Source organism: Geotrypetes seraphini, chromosome 8 (assembly GCF_902459505.1).
Source record: "Geotrypetes seraphini chromosome 8, aGeoSer1.1, whole genome shotgun sequence".
NCBI classification, from domain to species: Eukaryota; Metazoa; Chordata; class Amphibia; order Gymnophiona; family Dermophiidae; genus Geotrypetes; species Geotrypetes seraphini.
The window spans coordinates 66,135,247-66,152,555 of NC_047091.1; the positions used below are offsets into that span (position 1 = coordinate 66,135,247).

At 44.6% G+C, this 17,309-nt stretch overlaps 1 protein-coding gene across 1 annotated transcript in view; it reads left to right on the plus strand.

Annotated features, from left to right (window-relative positions):
• The first annotated feature begins 2,162 nt into the window (after positions 1-2,162).
• Positions 2,163-17,309, plus strand: part of LOC117365847 (phosphomethylethanolamine N-methyltransferase-like) — a 51,090-nt gene continuing 35,943 nt past the window's right edge. The window contains exons 1-7 of the mRNA XM_033956738.1: positions 2,163-2,576; positions 9,640-9,817; positions 11,225-11,380; positions 12,273-12,409; positions 14,477-14,625; positions 15,238-15,426; positions 16,366-16,455. Of these exons, the coding sequence (XP_033812629.1) occupies positions 2,543-2,576; positions 9,640-9,817; positions 11,225-11,380; positions 12,273-12,409; positions 14,477-14,625; positions 15,238-15,426; positions 16,366-16,455 (933 nt within the window). The 5' untranslated portion in view covers positions 2,163-2,542. The remainder of the gene's footprint in view (positions 2,577-9,639; positions 9,818-11,224; positions 11,381-12,272; positions 12,410-14,476; positions 14,626-15,237; positions 15,427-16,365; positions 16,456-17,309) is intronic.

Genomic DNA, 17,309 nt, shown 5'->3' on the forward strand with positions numbered 1-17,309 from the left:
ATCGCTTCTGCCCCAAAAGCCCGCTAGACCACCAGGTAAGGTTCCGGGGAATCTCAGAGGGCTTAAGGTAAGGTCCAGGAGTCCGGGGGAAGGCGGGTGGTGGGTCAGAACTGGCCCAAATATTATTTGTGGTTTTAATATTCGCGGGCCGGCTCTGCCCCTAACCCCCACGAATATTGAGGGAGAAGTGAGTAAATATAGAGGCAGAGAAAAGTGTAAAATAAACATTAAAAGATAGATGCCAGGTAGATATAGAGAAGGAAGGGAAGAAGGACAAAAAGAGAGAGAATAGAAAGGCAAAAAAGTGGATCAGATTGGGAGCAACCCAATTAGAAAAGTACCTAGACTACAAAGGTAGAAAATAAAACAAATATTGTAAATACATTTTAGTTTCAAACATTTTATCGGTGAGCACAATATACTCAAGACAACAAAATAAATCAACATCCACAAAGTCAATGCCATGTGCACCATTACTATTTTATACATTAAAACAGCTCCTTCTTCCTTCCTACTCCAACCTCCTTCCTTTCACATTTTAAGGATGAGAATGTATCCACTTTAGGGGAAATGTACATCTTTTCTATTTTTTTTTTTTTTGTATGTAGCAGAGTACATTTCTGTTTCTTTTAATAGTTTTTTCACTACTTATGGAATCTGACTTTCTTGGGGGTCCTCCATTTCAGTTTGCATGTTTTTTTAGGTCCCCTATTCTGTATCAGGTGAGGGTCCGGTGAAGGATTCTGCTAGCATGTTGCAGGGGTGTCCAACCTGCGGCCCCATGAAGTATTTTGTGCGGCCCTGGTCGAGGGCGATGCAGTGTTTTCCTCTGCTGCCCCCCGGGTGTTTACCGTATTGCCAGCTCTCTCCTCTGTCTTGCTGCAGTGTTTGTGCAGCCCCAGAAAATTTTTTTCGGCCAGTGTGGCCCAGGGAAGCCAAAAGGTTGGCTGAGAGTCTGATTAAGAATCTGTTACAGGGATTTCTGACCATGCATTTATTTGGCTGCAGATGACGTCGAGGATTCCAGGGGTAAGGGAGCACTGTAACTATGACAAATTTAACCTGTAAACTTATATTATGTATATTGATATTAGATCCTTAGTATGTGTCGAGTTAGGATAAAAACTTGTACTGGAAAAACAACAACCTTGTACTATAACTATGGCAAATTGTAACCTGTTAACTGTATGTATGTTATCCTGTAACCTGTTCTGACCTCTTTGGGAAGGACAGAATAGAAAGCGAATTAAATAAATAGTTTCCCAGTAGTGGATATATTGGTGTCCTAAGGCTCTGTGTAAAGCACTGTCTTTCCATAAGTGAGTTAGAGCTGAATGGTTTGGTAAGTTCCTCCAGGATTAGTGGTCTCTACATCCTGTAGAGCAGTGATTTCTATACCTGTCCTCGGGCAACCCTAAACAGTCAGGGTTTCAGGATATCTGAGATGAATATTCATGAGTTAGATTTCCATGCAATGCAGAACAGGTTTGGGGACCACCGCTATAGATCACAACACAAACAAAAGCCCTTTTGATTTAATCAAAGTATCAGGCAGTGGAAGGAGCATGTTCTGTTTCTGAGGTGATAATCACAATTTGAATTATTTTGTGTGACCGGTTGTGTGAGATAAGAGCTCCAATGCTGGGGAATGTGGAGTTTGTGATACAGAACTGAAGGTGCAGGGTTTGGGGCATAATTTGACATTCATTGGGGGGGGGGGGGTAGAGCTTGGTCCTGTACCAGTGCACCCCCAATATTGAGCAAGCTCTTTCAAGTTGAAATGTTGGGGCTGGATGACTTGGCAGTTGAACTCGGGTCCTTTGCCCCTAGAGTTACGTGTACGGCCCCTTTAAGACTTTGGCCCTTTAACTTCAACCGGGTTAGTGCAACGTGGAGCCTCGGACCGTCTTACTTCAGCAATTCTCCGTATCGCTAGCAGCCATTTACTCTGACCTTGAGCCAATCGGCAGGCGCCCTCTTTTACATGCCCCACCTCCTCTGTCCTACGTACTCTTGAGAAGGGAAGAGATGGGAACATGTTTCCATACTACTCCTGCCAATCGAAAATCGGTGGGGCGGAGCGCGGTTTTCTAGCCCCGCCCTCCCCAGTCCCTTTCAGGGAAGTGGGCGGGGTCAGAAGGGAGGATATGTCAACAAAGGCTGGCAGCTGCGTCAGAGGGAGCCATTTAAGCGGGTATGAGGCCAGAGGCTCGTGTGTGTATATATTGATTCCTGTATCGTGGAAGTATTTTATTTATTTCGAATGAGGCCAAGAGGCAGGAGTCACAACAAGCATAGCCGCAGCTTCAGCAGGACCAGGGTGGCCATTCACACCGTAATAAGATATTTTTAAATTCATCGCTCCTTTTATAGCCTCTTTTTCATTTTTTGCCTATAAAACTTTAATTTTAAATGTGTGTATTTGTGCTGCTGAATATTTATTCATTTTAAAGAGGATTGTCTTTTGATAATTTTGGAGAGGAAGGGGGACGTGTTTTAGTGTTTTTCCTGCAATAAGGATCCTTCCAAGGAAGAGAGCGCTATGACGTCAGAGGCACCAGGCAGCTTGACAGATGGTAAGTACTGGGTGGAGCTGCACGAGCCTGAAATAATTTCCCCTCCCTACCAAGTAACAACAGTGCTTTTTAATACAGTATAGTATTACCTTTCTAGCATTCCACACCCACTTGCACAGCCCATTACTTTTCAAAGTCAGGCCCAGGGACTTGTTCTTCAGTGTTACTTTGCAGTACAGGAACATCAACACAAGATATGCCGCGCTGCTTACTGTAGGAGACAGAATTCTGGACTGCATGGACTTGGTTCTGACCTTGCCTAACTTTTCTTCTGTTTTTAGATCAAAGGTCCATTTAGACTAACATCTTGCATCTGATGGCAAAAAGTGCAGCCACTTCTGCCAGGTCATTCCCAGCAAATTGCCAGTGTCTGCTAAATAATGGTTTATGGACTTTTCCTTCAGGGGCTTGTCCAATCCTTTTTTAAAACCAGCTATTCTAGATCCTCTTAGAGAGGGATGGGCAAACTGGATGGACCATTTATCTATGTTTCTACGTATGTTTCTATCCCTCCGGCAATAAATTTGACAACTTGATTTACATAAGTAAAAAATACTTCCTCCAACTTGTTTTAAATTTGCTGTGTCCCTTAGGCCTCGTTAATTCGAAAGAGTAAACTGTTTCCTGTTTCTGTATTGCACCTCATTCATGATTTTACAAATCTGTCTCATATACCCTCTAAGCTGAAATTAAGATAAATTGAACAGATGTGAACTGTAAACCATGGAGCAGGTACCTTTAGGGATCTTACCTTAGCACTGCCATAGTTATCACTTTGGATGTATTCAGTGGTGTCTCCAATCAAATATTTGGGGTGGCAACTGGCAACAGGCGGGGAGCAAGCCATAGCAGCATTTCTGTACATCATATCCCTCCTTCCTCCCTCCCACTTTTTTAAATTATAAAACGTCATGGCCTTCTATGTGTAAAGAAACCTCCCCTCCAGCAAGTTTCAACTACCTGGTAGAGCCATTGTTTTAATTAATAGCATCATAGATGTGGAAGCCTAGACTCTCTACAGGATAGCCTGGTCTCAGAAGTCGATGGGCATCCTATATAGAATTGGGCTTAAGGCCGCCTAAAGTGAACCGGATTCTCTAACTGATGTCCATGTTACATACGCCGGTTAGATAATCGAGTTGTTGTAGACAGGGCTGCTAAGCTTATCGTGGCAAGGGATCTCCCTGCCGCAATAAGTTTAGCGGCCGTGGCTGCAGCCACCAGTCCTCCCCCAAATGAACGCGGCAAGAGGGATGCCTAATCCCTCCTACCTGGAACACACCCTACCTACCCACCTGCTGGTGATCTACAGGGGAGGGGTGTTCCGGCAGGAGGAATTGGGCATCCCTTTTGCCTTGTTCGTTCGGGGGGAGGGGGGGAACTGGTGGCTGCAGTTGCGGCCGTTAAACGATAAGCTTAGCGGCCGTGCCGCATCTCCTCACAATGTAGGCTAGCATTTTGCTGGCCTACATTGTATGCGTCTGCTGCTGGACTAGGGAGACGTGTGTCAGTGTAAGCGGCCTGCCTCAGGAGCTTTAAAAAAACCAAAACAACGTTCATCCCGATTGGCGGGTTAGACAGCAGTAGGACGCCTACTGCTGCTTACAATCGGGATGCCGTTTACAAAATCAGGGCCATATAGTATATAACTATATAGGAAACATATCACACTATAACAGCAATATCCCACTTATGAAAAGACATTATATTGGGCCCTAGAGAGAACCAATATACCTACTGGCACATTGAACAAGCTGGGTTGTTACAGGTTCCCACACAGGCACTATATGTTGGTAGAACCCTTCAACTGAGTTGCACATGAGAACATGGACAGATCCTCACTTGACATAGAATAAATGATCACAAAAAAAGTGCTGACAAATTAAAATGGAGAAATAGAGCTATATTTTCTTCTGTACTCTTCAAAATACCAAGATAGGAAAGAAACTTTAATCAAAGCAGATGCATACCGTCCTTAAAAGGTATTACAGTAAATTAAAAAAAAATATATATATTTTTCTCTAGTATTTTTCTAATTGGATTGGACCCAATCTGATAAACTTTTTGTGTCCGGTCTTCTAAATGCTTTTGCGGGGTTGCCTTTCCATTTCTTCTCTCTCTGGACTTTGAGGACTTTCTTAAAGAGATCAGACTCCACAGGTGACCCTTGAGGGGAGGAATGCTTGTCTGGTACCTAACCGTCAGTAAGCCTGGTTCATTTCTTTACTTATAGCAACCTGTGAACTACTGTCTGCCTCTGAAACAGGGCATTAATTTGGTAGGATTTTTCTGCCCTATTCTTTTTTTTACTTCTAGGTGTAAGTTCTTCTGTACCACAATATGACTGGGAAACATCGTATCACCAAAGCTGTTGCTCAGGTTACAACTTCTGTCTCTTTGCAGACAGAAAATGTTACCCAGGCAGAGGGAGTAGTTCCATGTACAAGCTGTCTTCAGCTTGAATCCCTCATGAAGGAAGTAAAAGAACTGAGAGAGGAGGTGGCAAGATTGAGAAACATCCATGAAAATGAGATGTACATTGATGAAATGGTTCATGAGGTGTCAAAGATTTCCAATAGTGGGGAAGAAGAGGCTGTGCTGAGGGAAGACAGATGAATTCAGATTACGGAACACTGCAAGATTGGTACTGTGACTACCCCCACCCTTGAACTGAAGAACCAGTATGCTGTCCTGGAAGTGGAGGAGATGAGAGCAACCCAAGGAGAGGAAGGACCAGAGCTTGAAATCCCAAAAAGTACTGAATCCGTAACCACTAGGAGGCGATTCCCTTCTGAAGGGTACAGAAGCGTCCATATGCAGACCAGACATGATGTCACGAGAGGTATGCTGTCTGCCTGGAGCCAAAATCCAAGCTGTTACGGAGAGCTTGCCGAGACTCATCAAGCCTGATGACTACCGTATTTTCTTGCATATAACGCACGCGTTATACATGGTTTTTACGTACCGCGCATACTCTTGCACGTTATACTCGTGAGTGCATTGTACAAAATTTTTTTTACATAGTTCCCCCCCGACATCCGATTCACCCCCCCGCAGGACCGCTCGCGCTCGCACCCCCACCCCGAAGGACTGCTTGCACGCACCCGCACCCCCACCCCGAAGGACCGCTCGCACACCCACAGCCTCCCGACCCCCCCCCCCCCATCATGTAGAAGCTCCTACCGGTGTCCTGCTGCTTCCTCTTGGCGGTCCCGACACCCGACACGATCGGGGCAAGAGGGAGCTCAAGCCCTCTTGCCCCAGCCAACCGCGGCACCCCCGACACGATCGGGGCAAGAGGGAGCTCAAGCCCTCTTGCCCCCCCGACTCCCCGACACGATCGGGGCAAAAGGAAGCCCAAGCCCTCTTGCCCCGCCGACTCCCCAATTCCCCGACAATATCGGGCCAGGAGGGAGCCCAAGTCCTCCTGGCCATGGCGACCCCCTACCCCCCACCCCGCACTACATTACGGGCAGGAGGGATCCTAGGCCCTCCTGCCCTCGACGCAAACCCCCCTCCCCCCCAACGACTGCCCCCCCCAAGAACCTCCGACCGCCCCCCCAGCCGACCCGCGACCCCCCTGGCCGACCCTCACGACACCCCCACCCCCCTTCCCCGTACCTTTGTATAGTTGGCCGGACAGACGGGAGCCAAACCCGCCTGTCCGGCAGGCAGCCAATGACGGAATGAGGCCGGATTGGCCCATCCGTCCCAAAGCTCCGCCTACTGGTGGGGCCTAAGGCACCTGGGCCAATCAGAATAGGCCCGGGAGCCTTAGGTCCCTCCTGGGGGCGGGGCCTGAGGCACATGGGCCCAACCCGACCATGTGCCCAAGGCCCCGCCCCAGCTCATCTAACAACCCCTAGTCATTCTTCTTATTCCCTCCAAATTTCCATTTGATTGCTCCCACCCATAATTTCCTGTTCTGCCTTGTTCTCCCACTCAATTACCAAGTAACAGTTCTTCCAAATCCTTTCCTTTTTCTTCTCTGTTCCTCTTCCTCCCTCCTTCAAATTCCATCCAGTTTCTGCTCACCTTCTCACTATCTTCTTGTCACTTGCCCTCAACCTTCAGCATCTCCTTGTCTCGTCTCTCTTCTTTCATGCCTTCCCAGTGGTCCAGCATCTCTCATTCTTTCTTCTGGGATCAGTTCTAGCATCTCTTTCTTCCCTTCCTCCAAATCTCCCAGTCATTGTCCAGCATTTCTCTCTCTCCCCCCTACACTTCATCTGGCATCTCCTCCTCTCTCTCTCTTAACCACTATCCCATGCCATCTATCTAGCATCTCCCCCTTCCCTTCAACCCTACCTTACACCCAGCTTCCTTAGAACTTTTTTTTTTTTTTTGCACTGGTCACTAGAAGCTGTAGCAAGTCAAATACGCTGCTTGTGGCCTGCCTTAGCACATTCTCTCTGCTAGTGGATCCTGCCAGCATGGAAAGCTGAAGTTGCATCAGAGAGGTGTTTGAGAGAGAGGGGGAGATAAGAACATAAGCAATGCCTCTGCTGGGTCAGACCTGAGGTCCATCTTGCCCAGCAGTCCGCTCATGCGGCAGCCCAACTGGTCCAGGACCTGTGTAGTAATCCTCTATTTATACCCTTCTATTCCCTTTTCCAGCAGAAAATTGTCCAATCCTTTCTTAAACCCCAGTACCGTACTCTGCCTTATAACGTCCTCTGGAAGCGCATTCCAGGTGCCCAACACCTGTTGGGTAAAGAAGAACTTCCTGGCATTTGTATTGAATCTGTCCCCTTTCAACTTTTCCGAATGCCCTCTTGTTCTTTTATTTTTTGAAAGTTTGAAGAATCTGTCCCTCTCTACTCTCTCTATGCCCCTCATGATCTTATAAGTCTCTATCATATCCCCTCTAATTCTCCTCTTCTCCAGGGAAAAGAGACCCAGTTTCTCTAATCTCTCAGTGTATGAAAGGTTTTCCATCCCTTTTATCAGTCGTGTCGCTCTTCTCTGAACCCTCTTGAGTAACGCCATATCCTTCTTAAGGTACGGCGACCAATATTGGACGCAGTATTCCAGATGTGGGCGCACCATCGCCCGATACAGTGGCAGGATAACTTCTTTCTGGTTGTAATACCCTTCTTGATTATACCTAGCATTCTATTTGCTCTCTTAGCGGCCGCTGCGCACTGTGCTGTCGGCTTCATTGATGTGTCCACCATTACTCCCAAGTCCCTCTCTTGGGTACTCTCATTCAATATGATCCCTCCCATCGTATAATTGTACCTCGGGTTTCTGCTTCCCACATGCAATACTTTACATTTTTCAACATTGAACTTCATTTGCCATCTTGTCGCCCATTCTTCTAGTTTGTTCAAGTCTCTTTGCAATTCCTCGCAGTCCTCTTTAGTCCGAGCTCCCCTAAATAGTTTGGTGTCGTCTGCAAATTTTATTATCTCACACTTCGTCCCTGTTTCTAGATCATTTATGAATATATTAAATAGCAGCGGCCCGAGCACCAAACCCTGCGGAACACCACTCGTGACCCTCCTCCAGTCCGAGTAGTGGCCCTTCACCCCTATCCTCTGTTTCCTACCCGCCAACCTGGATCGAGGGCAGCAGAAGGGGAGGTTTGAGAGAGGCGAGATGCTGCATTATACTATGCAGCTTATGGGTTGCTTGGTTTGGATGGAGTGGCACTTGCCACCCTTGCCACCTTGTAGAGATGCCTATGGCTGTATTGTTCCTTGACCTGTGCAGTTTTTATTGGAATATAAAAACATAAGAATAGCCTTACTGGGTCAGACCAATGGTCCATCTAGCCCAGTAGTCCGTCCTTATGGTGGCCAATCATGGTCACTATTTGTTGTTGTTAAGTGCCATTGAGTGCTCGAGTCCTAGTGACTTGATGAATTGCAGATCTAAAAAGAAATCGGTTTTGTGCTAGTCCAGAAGGGTCCTCCAGCAACATCCCCATGGTTGTTTTCAACGTGTTCAGCCATCTGATTGCAGGTTGCCCTCTTTGTCTGGTTCCTTTGATCTTCCCAAACAGAATGTCCTTCTCCGTTGATCTCTCTCTTCTGATTGTGGAAGTGACCACAAGCTTTTGACATGCAAGATCAAGGAGAAGCTTTGCAAGAAGATCATTAGAGACCTCCCAAAAGATGACATTGAAAACATTCCATCAGACTATTGGATAAAACTAAACACAAGGTTTGCCTTGCTTGATACAGGAGACAGAGAGCCCAAAAAGTTATGGAATGACATCAAAACTGTACTTAATGAAAAAGTTTTTCTGCGGACTAGGTGGCTACTCTCATTCAGCAACGCTCACCAATACACGGTATTTTTTTTAGCTATCTTTATGGTTTTCAGCGCACTGGACTCCAGAAGAAGGTCACCTTTGATTGAAACACGGACCGTGTCGGGTCCACACCACAATAAACCTATTGTGTATCATTTTGGATTATTGAACTGCACCTTATATATGTAATTTTTTGGAATAAAATTTGTATCAAGATCATTGATTTTAAAATGTAAGAAACATATATCCATGCTGAAAATGAGCACAGATTTGTACTCAATATTTATTCCATCAGACCTATTCATTTGGGCTCTGGCCCATTCCCTATGGGCCTCAATGTCACACTTATATAGAATGATGCTATAGAATATTCCAAGGAAGGCCTTTGGAACTGTTTCATATAGTGTCTCTATAGGCAATTTAAAGGGAGGAGCCATGTCATAGAGTGGGTGTGATGTGTGGAGATGCCACATTGTATAGTGTGTAATTTAAATATTGTACCACGCTTGAATGAATTTACAGCTTATTATAAATAGTAGATTTCAGCTTTCCTCTCCTTCCCCATCCCAGTACATCTGTCAACAGATTTCAATGAGTCACTGAGCCAGCCCATTCTGTGGCATTAAATACAAATTTAAAATATTTTAACAATTTTTTCCTTTGAATTTGTTGGGCAGGGAACTGCCTCACTTTCTGCTCAAAAAAGGAAAACAAATGGGCAGGAGAGAATGTTGGGCAATCTATGGCTGTCGCACATAGGTTAGAGTTTCACTAACTTTCTCTTTTACCCCTGTCCCCACACAGCACACATCCGCCAGACGATGACCCGCTTCTGGCAGGAGCACTCTCAGAGTGCCACAGTGGAAGAGATGATGTTGGACTCCAGTGCCCAGACCCTGTCACAGGAGGAAAAGCCAGAAATCCTCTCTCTTCTGCCCCAGATGGATGGCAAGGATGTGCTGGAGCTGGGGGCAGGGATTGGGTAAGGACCTTAGCTGGCTTTTCATGGAAGTGGTGGTGTGGGAATGAAGGGGAGGGTGTGAACTGCTGAAAAATTAATGCATCAAGAGGACAGTGCTGACTTTTTACATTTTAATGTACAGTACTCCCTTGAAATTCGCAGGGGTTCCATTCCAGGAACCCCTGTGAATCTCGAAAAACTGCAAATACGGTTTTTCACCTGTCAAAAGACAGGGGAGGCAGGAGAGGGCAGCTGGAGAGGCAGGAGTGGACAGCTGGGAGAAGAAAATCACAGTCTGCTCCGACCGCCTCTTCTGTAGTAAAGTCGGGCTAAACCAATCAGGAGCTGCTTTGACACGCAGCTCCTGATTGGTGTAGCCTGACTTTACTACAGGAAGAGGCGGTCTGAGCAGACTGCGAATAAGCAAGTCCGTAAACTGCGAATTCGCAGGAGAGCACGTATTTTGGACGTAGTTTACACACCTTTCTTTGAAAGCTTAAAGTATGTTAAATTGAGGTACAACAGGTATTTCCCTGTGCCTGGAGGGCTCACAACTTAAGTATTTACCTGAGGCAGTGGAAGTTGTATTTATTTAATTCATTTTCTATTCCCGTTTCCCAAAGAGCTCAGAATGGGTTACAGGTTAAACATACATAGTATACAGTTAACAGGTTACGATTTTGCACTGGATTTACCACAATTTCAGTACAAGTTTACGATTCAAGTTTTCAATAATGATAATCAGTTTATTATCCACCTTGAACTGCAAGGTAATGGCGGAATAGAAATCACTAATGTAATGTAATATAACGGAAGGCTGTAAAGTTCTATGTGGTTTACAATAGTTAAAAAAAACCCAATAAAAGAAGTTGAATAGAACTAAAAAAGTTAAAAGCCAATAATTAGAGAAACTAAAATGATCAAAATAGTGCATAATAAAATTTTTACGAATTAGCTGCCTAAATACTTCGAAAACAGATATGTTTTTAGATGTCTCCTAAATTGCCTATAACTTGACACATACTAGGGGTCTGATACCAATATGCATAATATATAATTTACAGGTTACAATTTGCTGTAATTATTCTTACAGTGCAAGCGAGATGTGCACTCCTCCACTCAGCTGAATAAACATTGAGATTTCAGTTTGCATGGAGGGTGGGCTAGGGGGTACACAAAGTAGAGAGCTTCATAAAAAGGGTGACCAGTTGGAAAGCCACTTTGCGTGACAACTGTGACCCTACATAAATTACTTTGACGGGGAGGGAACATAGATTGTATTTTTATATTTTCTTTCTCCTTATGGGCTCATTTTCTGCATTTTGTGATTTGGCAGTTTCTCGCATGAGGTGGGCTTGTTACACACGGGACTGAGGAAAGTGGTTTCACTTTCCCATGTCTTTATTTTCTGTCCTTGTGCCATGACAGGCGCTTCACAGGATATCTCGCCAAGCTAGCCAACCATGTGACAGCAGTGGATTTCATGCACAGCTTCCTGGAGAAGAACAAGGAGGAGAATGGCCACCGGGACAATATCACCTTTCTGCAGGCCGATGTGGCTACTCTGGAGCTGCCCAACCATAGGTGAGACAGGATACTACCCATAAAAGAGCTTTTTCTTACTGTTTTCCATCTGGATTTCATCAGGGGTCACTTGGCACTCCCTGCTTCCCTTTGGCTATCATCAGGGGTCCTTACCCCTAGATATCTTGATTTTTGCGGTTTCTCTCTAGTTCTCTTCATTGACTTCTTCTCATTGGCCTCACTCTCTGATGGCTGCAATGCAGGCTGCAGCTCTCAAGTACTACTCAATATATGAATATGAGGTGTCCTTATTATAAGAGCCAACTCTCACTAAGATATATATCAAGCTCAAGATATACCTCAAATTCCTCACCACTAATGTATAATCCCTAGCTCTTCAAAAGCTTTCACAGCCCTAGGCTTTATGTACTACCTCCCCACTGGAGCCATTATCAATTTTTATTCACAAACTTTATTTTTAAATTTTTATTTAACAACCCTTCTAGCATATTTCAAGGGTATTTAGCTTTTAATTGTGGTCTTCTTTTGAGGGAAATGGGAGCCAACATGTTCCACCCACAGAAGGTTTTTTCAAGGCTTATCATCCCTTAGCAAGCTTTACACCGACATATATGACCATTTTGAATCAACATTCAGTGGAAGAGTTTGAGGTATATATTGAGCTTGATATATATCTTGGTGAGAGTTTGATTAGTGATCCTCACAAAAACATTTATATATAAGAACTGAGTGCCATTTGGATAAATTATTATAAGAGCAACATTTTACAATGTCTGAGCCTGGAATGAATCCCAGATCTCAGGCTTATAATAGAAGCGGTGTTAATGGCTGGCTAAACCCCAGATTTCTCTAGAAATCAAGAGACTCTAGTGTTTCTGCTGAGGTTTAATTTTGCACTTTGTTCTGTATTTCTCTTACACCCCCATTCTAGCTTTGATTTCGTCTTCTCTAATTGGCTCTTCATGTATCTGACGGATGGGGAGATCCTGCAGTTGGCACAAAGGATGCTGGGATGGTTGCGACCTGGGGGTTACTTTTTCTTCCGGGAGTCCTGCTGCTTCCAATCTGGTGAGTATCCCCAGGATCCTTGCATCTTCTGGAAAGGGGTGCAGAATCTGTGTCTGAGATTTTCTGTATCCCTGCACAGACCATTGGTGTAGCCAGGACTGATTTTTTTTTGTTCAGGCCTGAGCTTAAGATAGTTAAGCCCTAGCCAGTGGGGTTGTTCTATTGGTTGTAGTTCTTCTGTTGTCCCATTTTAAAATAGTGAGAAAGGGGGATAGATCCACAGAGTTAATTCCTAGTTAATTGCCACATCCTGTAGGCAGTCAGCTGGAGCTGGTGCCTCTCATCCTCCCCAGCATCTCATGGCACACCTGAAATCTCGTGCGGCACATTTGCGATCTAGGGCGAATTTACTCACTGCTGGTTAGCTCTCAACAAGTGATTTAAATGGCCAACCATCATCTGGCTGTTTAAACCACTTTTAAAGTTGAGCCTAGCAATTTCAGAAGACATCAAGAACAGCCAAATATTAAAAAATAAAATAAAATAGGATCCAATCCATAGGAACATAGTTTGTAAATCAGACAATAAAATCTTGAATAGGTTAGAATGGGTAAAGAAGGAACAAATTACAGTGGAACCTTGGTTTACGAGCATAATTCGTTCCAGAAGCATGCTCGTAAACCAAAATACTCTTATATCAAAGTGAGTTTCCTCATAGGAAATAATGGAAACTCGCTTTGATACGTTCCCACCCCACCTTCCCCTCCGCTCGCAAAGGCTCCCTCCCACGTGAACCGGTAACGTCTGGCACCGGCACGCAGCCCATAGGATGTGTCGGTGCTGCTTGAAGAACTTCCTGCCTCTGCCGGGCCTTGAGCATGCATCTGCACATGAGAATCGGCAAGAGGGAGAATTAGAAGGCCTTGAGCATGCGCAGATGCATGCTCAAGGCCTGGCAGAGGCAGGAAGTTCTTCAAGCGGCACCGGCACGTCCTATGGGCTGCATGCCGATGCCAGATGGGGGGGTAAGTTTCAAGTTGTTCGGGTGGGGGGGGGTGCCAGTTCACGGGCGGGGGGGTTGCCTTTGCGAGCGGGGGGGAGCGATGCCGGTTCTTGGGGGGGGGGGTGCTCGCTAATCGAGTCAACACTTGGTTTGCGAGACAAGTTATGCGAGAATGTTTTACTCGTCTTGCAAACTGGGTTACTCGCAAACCGAGGTTTGACTGTAGTAGCAAATTTTAAATAAAGCTCAAAGTATTTTTCCACTTGGGACACAATTAAGCTGTAGATTTTGTTCCTGAAAGATGTCAGCGTAGCTGGGTTATAAAACAATTAGATAAGTTCGTGGAGGAAAAGTCTATGAACCATTACTAGCCAGATATACTTGGGAAAGCCATTTGTCTCTGGGTCTAAGGAACAAGGAATGGAGCTGCTACTGGGATCCTTTAGGGTACTTGTGACCTGGATTGGCCAATGTTTGAGACAAAGGACTGGACTTGCTGGACCTTTGGACTCTCAATATGCCACATCTTATGTTTTTGTTTGGTTTTGGTGGAGACTTCAGAAACCCTGAACTAATTGCAGTGCAATACAGATTCATAGTTAGATAACTGACTATTCTAAAAAGATAAGAATAAACCTTAGTTTCAGCTAGACAGTATATTCAATCCTCGTATCAACAATTTCAACGTGCCTTAAAAATGTATCTTTTTAGGGAATCTTTCGGAAGTTAGATATTGGATGTTTATTCATTTATATTACTAGTCTTTGTGAACCGCATAGAACTTAATGGTGTTTGCGGTATACAAGTGAGTTTTATGTTATGTTATGTCCTCTAGACATGTCTGCTGGTCCCACTAAAGACGTCTAGGTAGTCTGTGTTCCAAAAAAAGCAAGGCGCCAATCCAGCACTGACACCCTTAACATTGAGGAACATGGTTAGCACTGCAGTGCCATAGTCACACCTACCAAATACTGTATCCTTACCAAAGTCTCCTTGGAAGCCTCTTACAGGGATGCCAATGTTAGAAAATGAATATCTTTCACTCTCCCGAGATCATGTAAAATTTGTAATCTGCAACGCTGTGTACACTTTTAATAGATGTGCTTTTCTCATCTCTGGAACAGGGGACTGTAAGCGACATTTCAACCCCACACTGTACCGCACACCTGCTGACTATAACCACCTGCTCACCTCAGTGGTACACACAGCTGACACAGAAGACAGCAATGGCTTTGAAATTGTCATGTCCAAATCTGTCCAAGCATACATTAAGGTAGACACCTGTTTTGGTGGAGTGATATGATAACAGGAATGAGGTGCACTGGCAGAGCTTTGTGTGTGTGTCTGGAGGGTGGGGGGGGGGAGAGTTACAATGTTGACAAGGAGAGAGCGGGATGAGGTATACTGGTTGAGCTCTGTATGTATGCATGGGAGGGGGTTGTGCAAGGCAAGAATAAGATGTATAGGCAGAGCTATGTGGCAGAGTCTTGGTGTTGGAAAGCAGTGTAAAAGTAATAAATTCTTCAGGGTAGGAGTGAGGGTATACTGGTAAGTTGTATGTTAGAGGATCTTGGTGCTGGAATTTTAGGGCGTGTTCCAGAACAGGAGTGAGTTGTATGGGCAGAGCTTTGTAAGGGAGCCTTCATGTTGAAATAGTAGGAGATGCTGCAGAGCAGGATTGAGGTGCATGGAGAGAATTATGTAAATGGCATCTCAATCAAACAGGCTCATTTAGTCCTGATGTTGCCTTGCTGCACTCAGGGATTTGTAGTTTTGATTGTTATCACTGACTTCCACAGGACAATCAAAGCTATGAGTACCTGCAAACAATGGGATCAGCCTATTTGACTGATATATATTGAGACTGTGATTCTATCTCTGGCAGATCAAGAAGAATCAGAACCAGGTCTGTTGGTTGCTGCAGAAAATCACTCGTGATCGCTTGGCCAATCAGGGCTATGACACCTTCCAGCAGTTTCTGGATAACAAACAGTACTCTCGTCATGGGATCCTGCGTTACGAGAGGATTTTCGGGGACGGTTTTGTCAGCACTGGTGGCCTGCAAACCACCAAGGTATGTAGGCCACAGGACAGTAAACAAAAGAAGGGGTAGGCAGGGGTAGGCAATTCTGGTCATCGAGAGCCGGAGCCAGGTCAGGTTTTCAGGCTATCCACAATAAATATGCACGAGATAGATTTGCATCCCAAGGAGGCAGTGCATGCAAATCCATCTCATACATATTCATTGTGGATATCCTAAAAACCTGACCTGGCTCTGGCTCTCAAGGACCAGAATTGCCTACCCCTGGTATATAGGCATAGTGAGGCAAATTACCAAATGATGAAAACCAAGCCACTAAAAATGTCTTTATTAAAGGAATCAACTTTCATCTACTATGGGCACACTCATTAACAAAGGTCTGTGGCACAGAAATAAATTCAAAAGAATAGACACGGCCATGTTTCAGCAACAGTGCCTGCATCAGAAACCACGATTTTCTAAATGCTGTGTCACTGTTCGAATCTGAAGAGAAAACCAATGCAATCGCTGGTAGAAACGAAAGCATTGATATGTGGTGATTGCACATTTTTTTCTTTCAGATCATGCACAGTAGCTTGGGGCAGTAATTCCAGCTGTTTATCACACTTGAACAGTGATGCAGCATTTTGAAAATCATGACCCCTGATGCAGGCACTGTTGCTGAAACACAGCTGTCAAGTCCTTATAATTTATTTCATAGATGAATATTGATTCCTTTTAATAAAAATATTTTTAGCGATTTGGTTCTTTGTCTGATTTGCCTCACTATTCCATTACACTCTTGAGGCAACAGGGCCAGTGTTGGGGACACTTATAAGAGCATGAGATGGGATTACCAAAAGCAGTAACTACCCTCCATCCATTTTCTCACACCTCATCTCATCATTTTCTGTCTGACAAACATCGGAACTGGCTCTCTGCTGACTTTTCATCCCCTGATTCTTGTTCTCTCTCTCTTTCTCCTTTCTGCAGGAGTTTGTGGCAATGCTGAACCTGTGGCCTGGCCAAAAGGTCATTGATGTGGGCTGTGGGATTGGTGGAGGAGACTTCTACATGGCAAAGGTGTGTGTGAGGCTAGCTCTAAAGATTGCTGCAAGCCTTTCTCAAAGTCCCCTGAGCTGAGACCCTGGTGTCCCAGGAGACTGCAGGTCATGTGCTCATTTTAGCTCAGTACATTTTGGGATTTATAAAACCTATGAGGAACATATGTTTAATATTAGTCGGTAGATACAAAAATGCCATAGCACTTTCTTTTAGACCAGGAGAGAGACCTTGGTATGACAGTGTCTGATAATCTCAAGGTCACAAAATAGTGTGATAAGACATTGCACAGAGAAGTATAACCAGTAGAAAGGAGAAAGTGTTAAGTACTCCTGTACAAGTCATTGGAGTATTGTATTCGGTTTTGGAGGCCTTATCTCATGATCTAAAGAGGCTAGAGATGAATCAGAGGAAAGCTACCAAACTGATGTAGGGTGTGTACTCAAAGACCTGAATATGTATACCCTAGAAGAGATGATGGACAGGGGGATATGATGAAGGCATTTAAATACTTGAAAGGTATTAATACATAAGAAGCAAACTATCAAAGTTCTATATTGGGTTAGATGAAGAGTTCATTAGGGCTAGAGTACTGCTTCCAATAGTGGCAGTCCAAGTCACAAGTACCTGGCCAATCTCAAGGAATAGATTAATTTGTTGTTGCTCACTCCCAGGAAGTGGCTTTTCCAAAGCTACATGGCTTGCCTTGGTTTATGGATTTTTTTCTGCAGGAACTTTTCTAAACTCTTTTGATATGAATGTGGAAGGAAGTAGATTCAAGAATAGTACTGGCAATATTTTTCATGGAAAGGGCCGTAGATGCCCTTTTGATGGAGACAAAATGGTGATGAAATTGCAAATGGTCTGGGATAAAC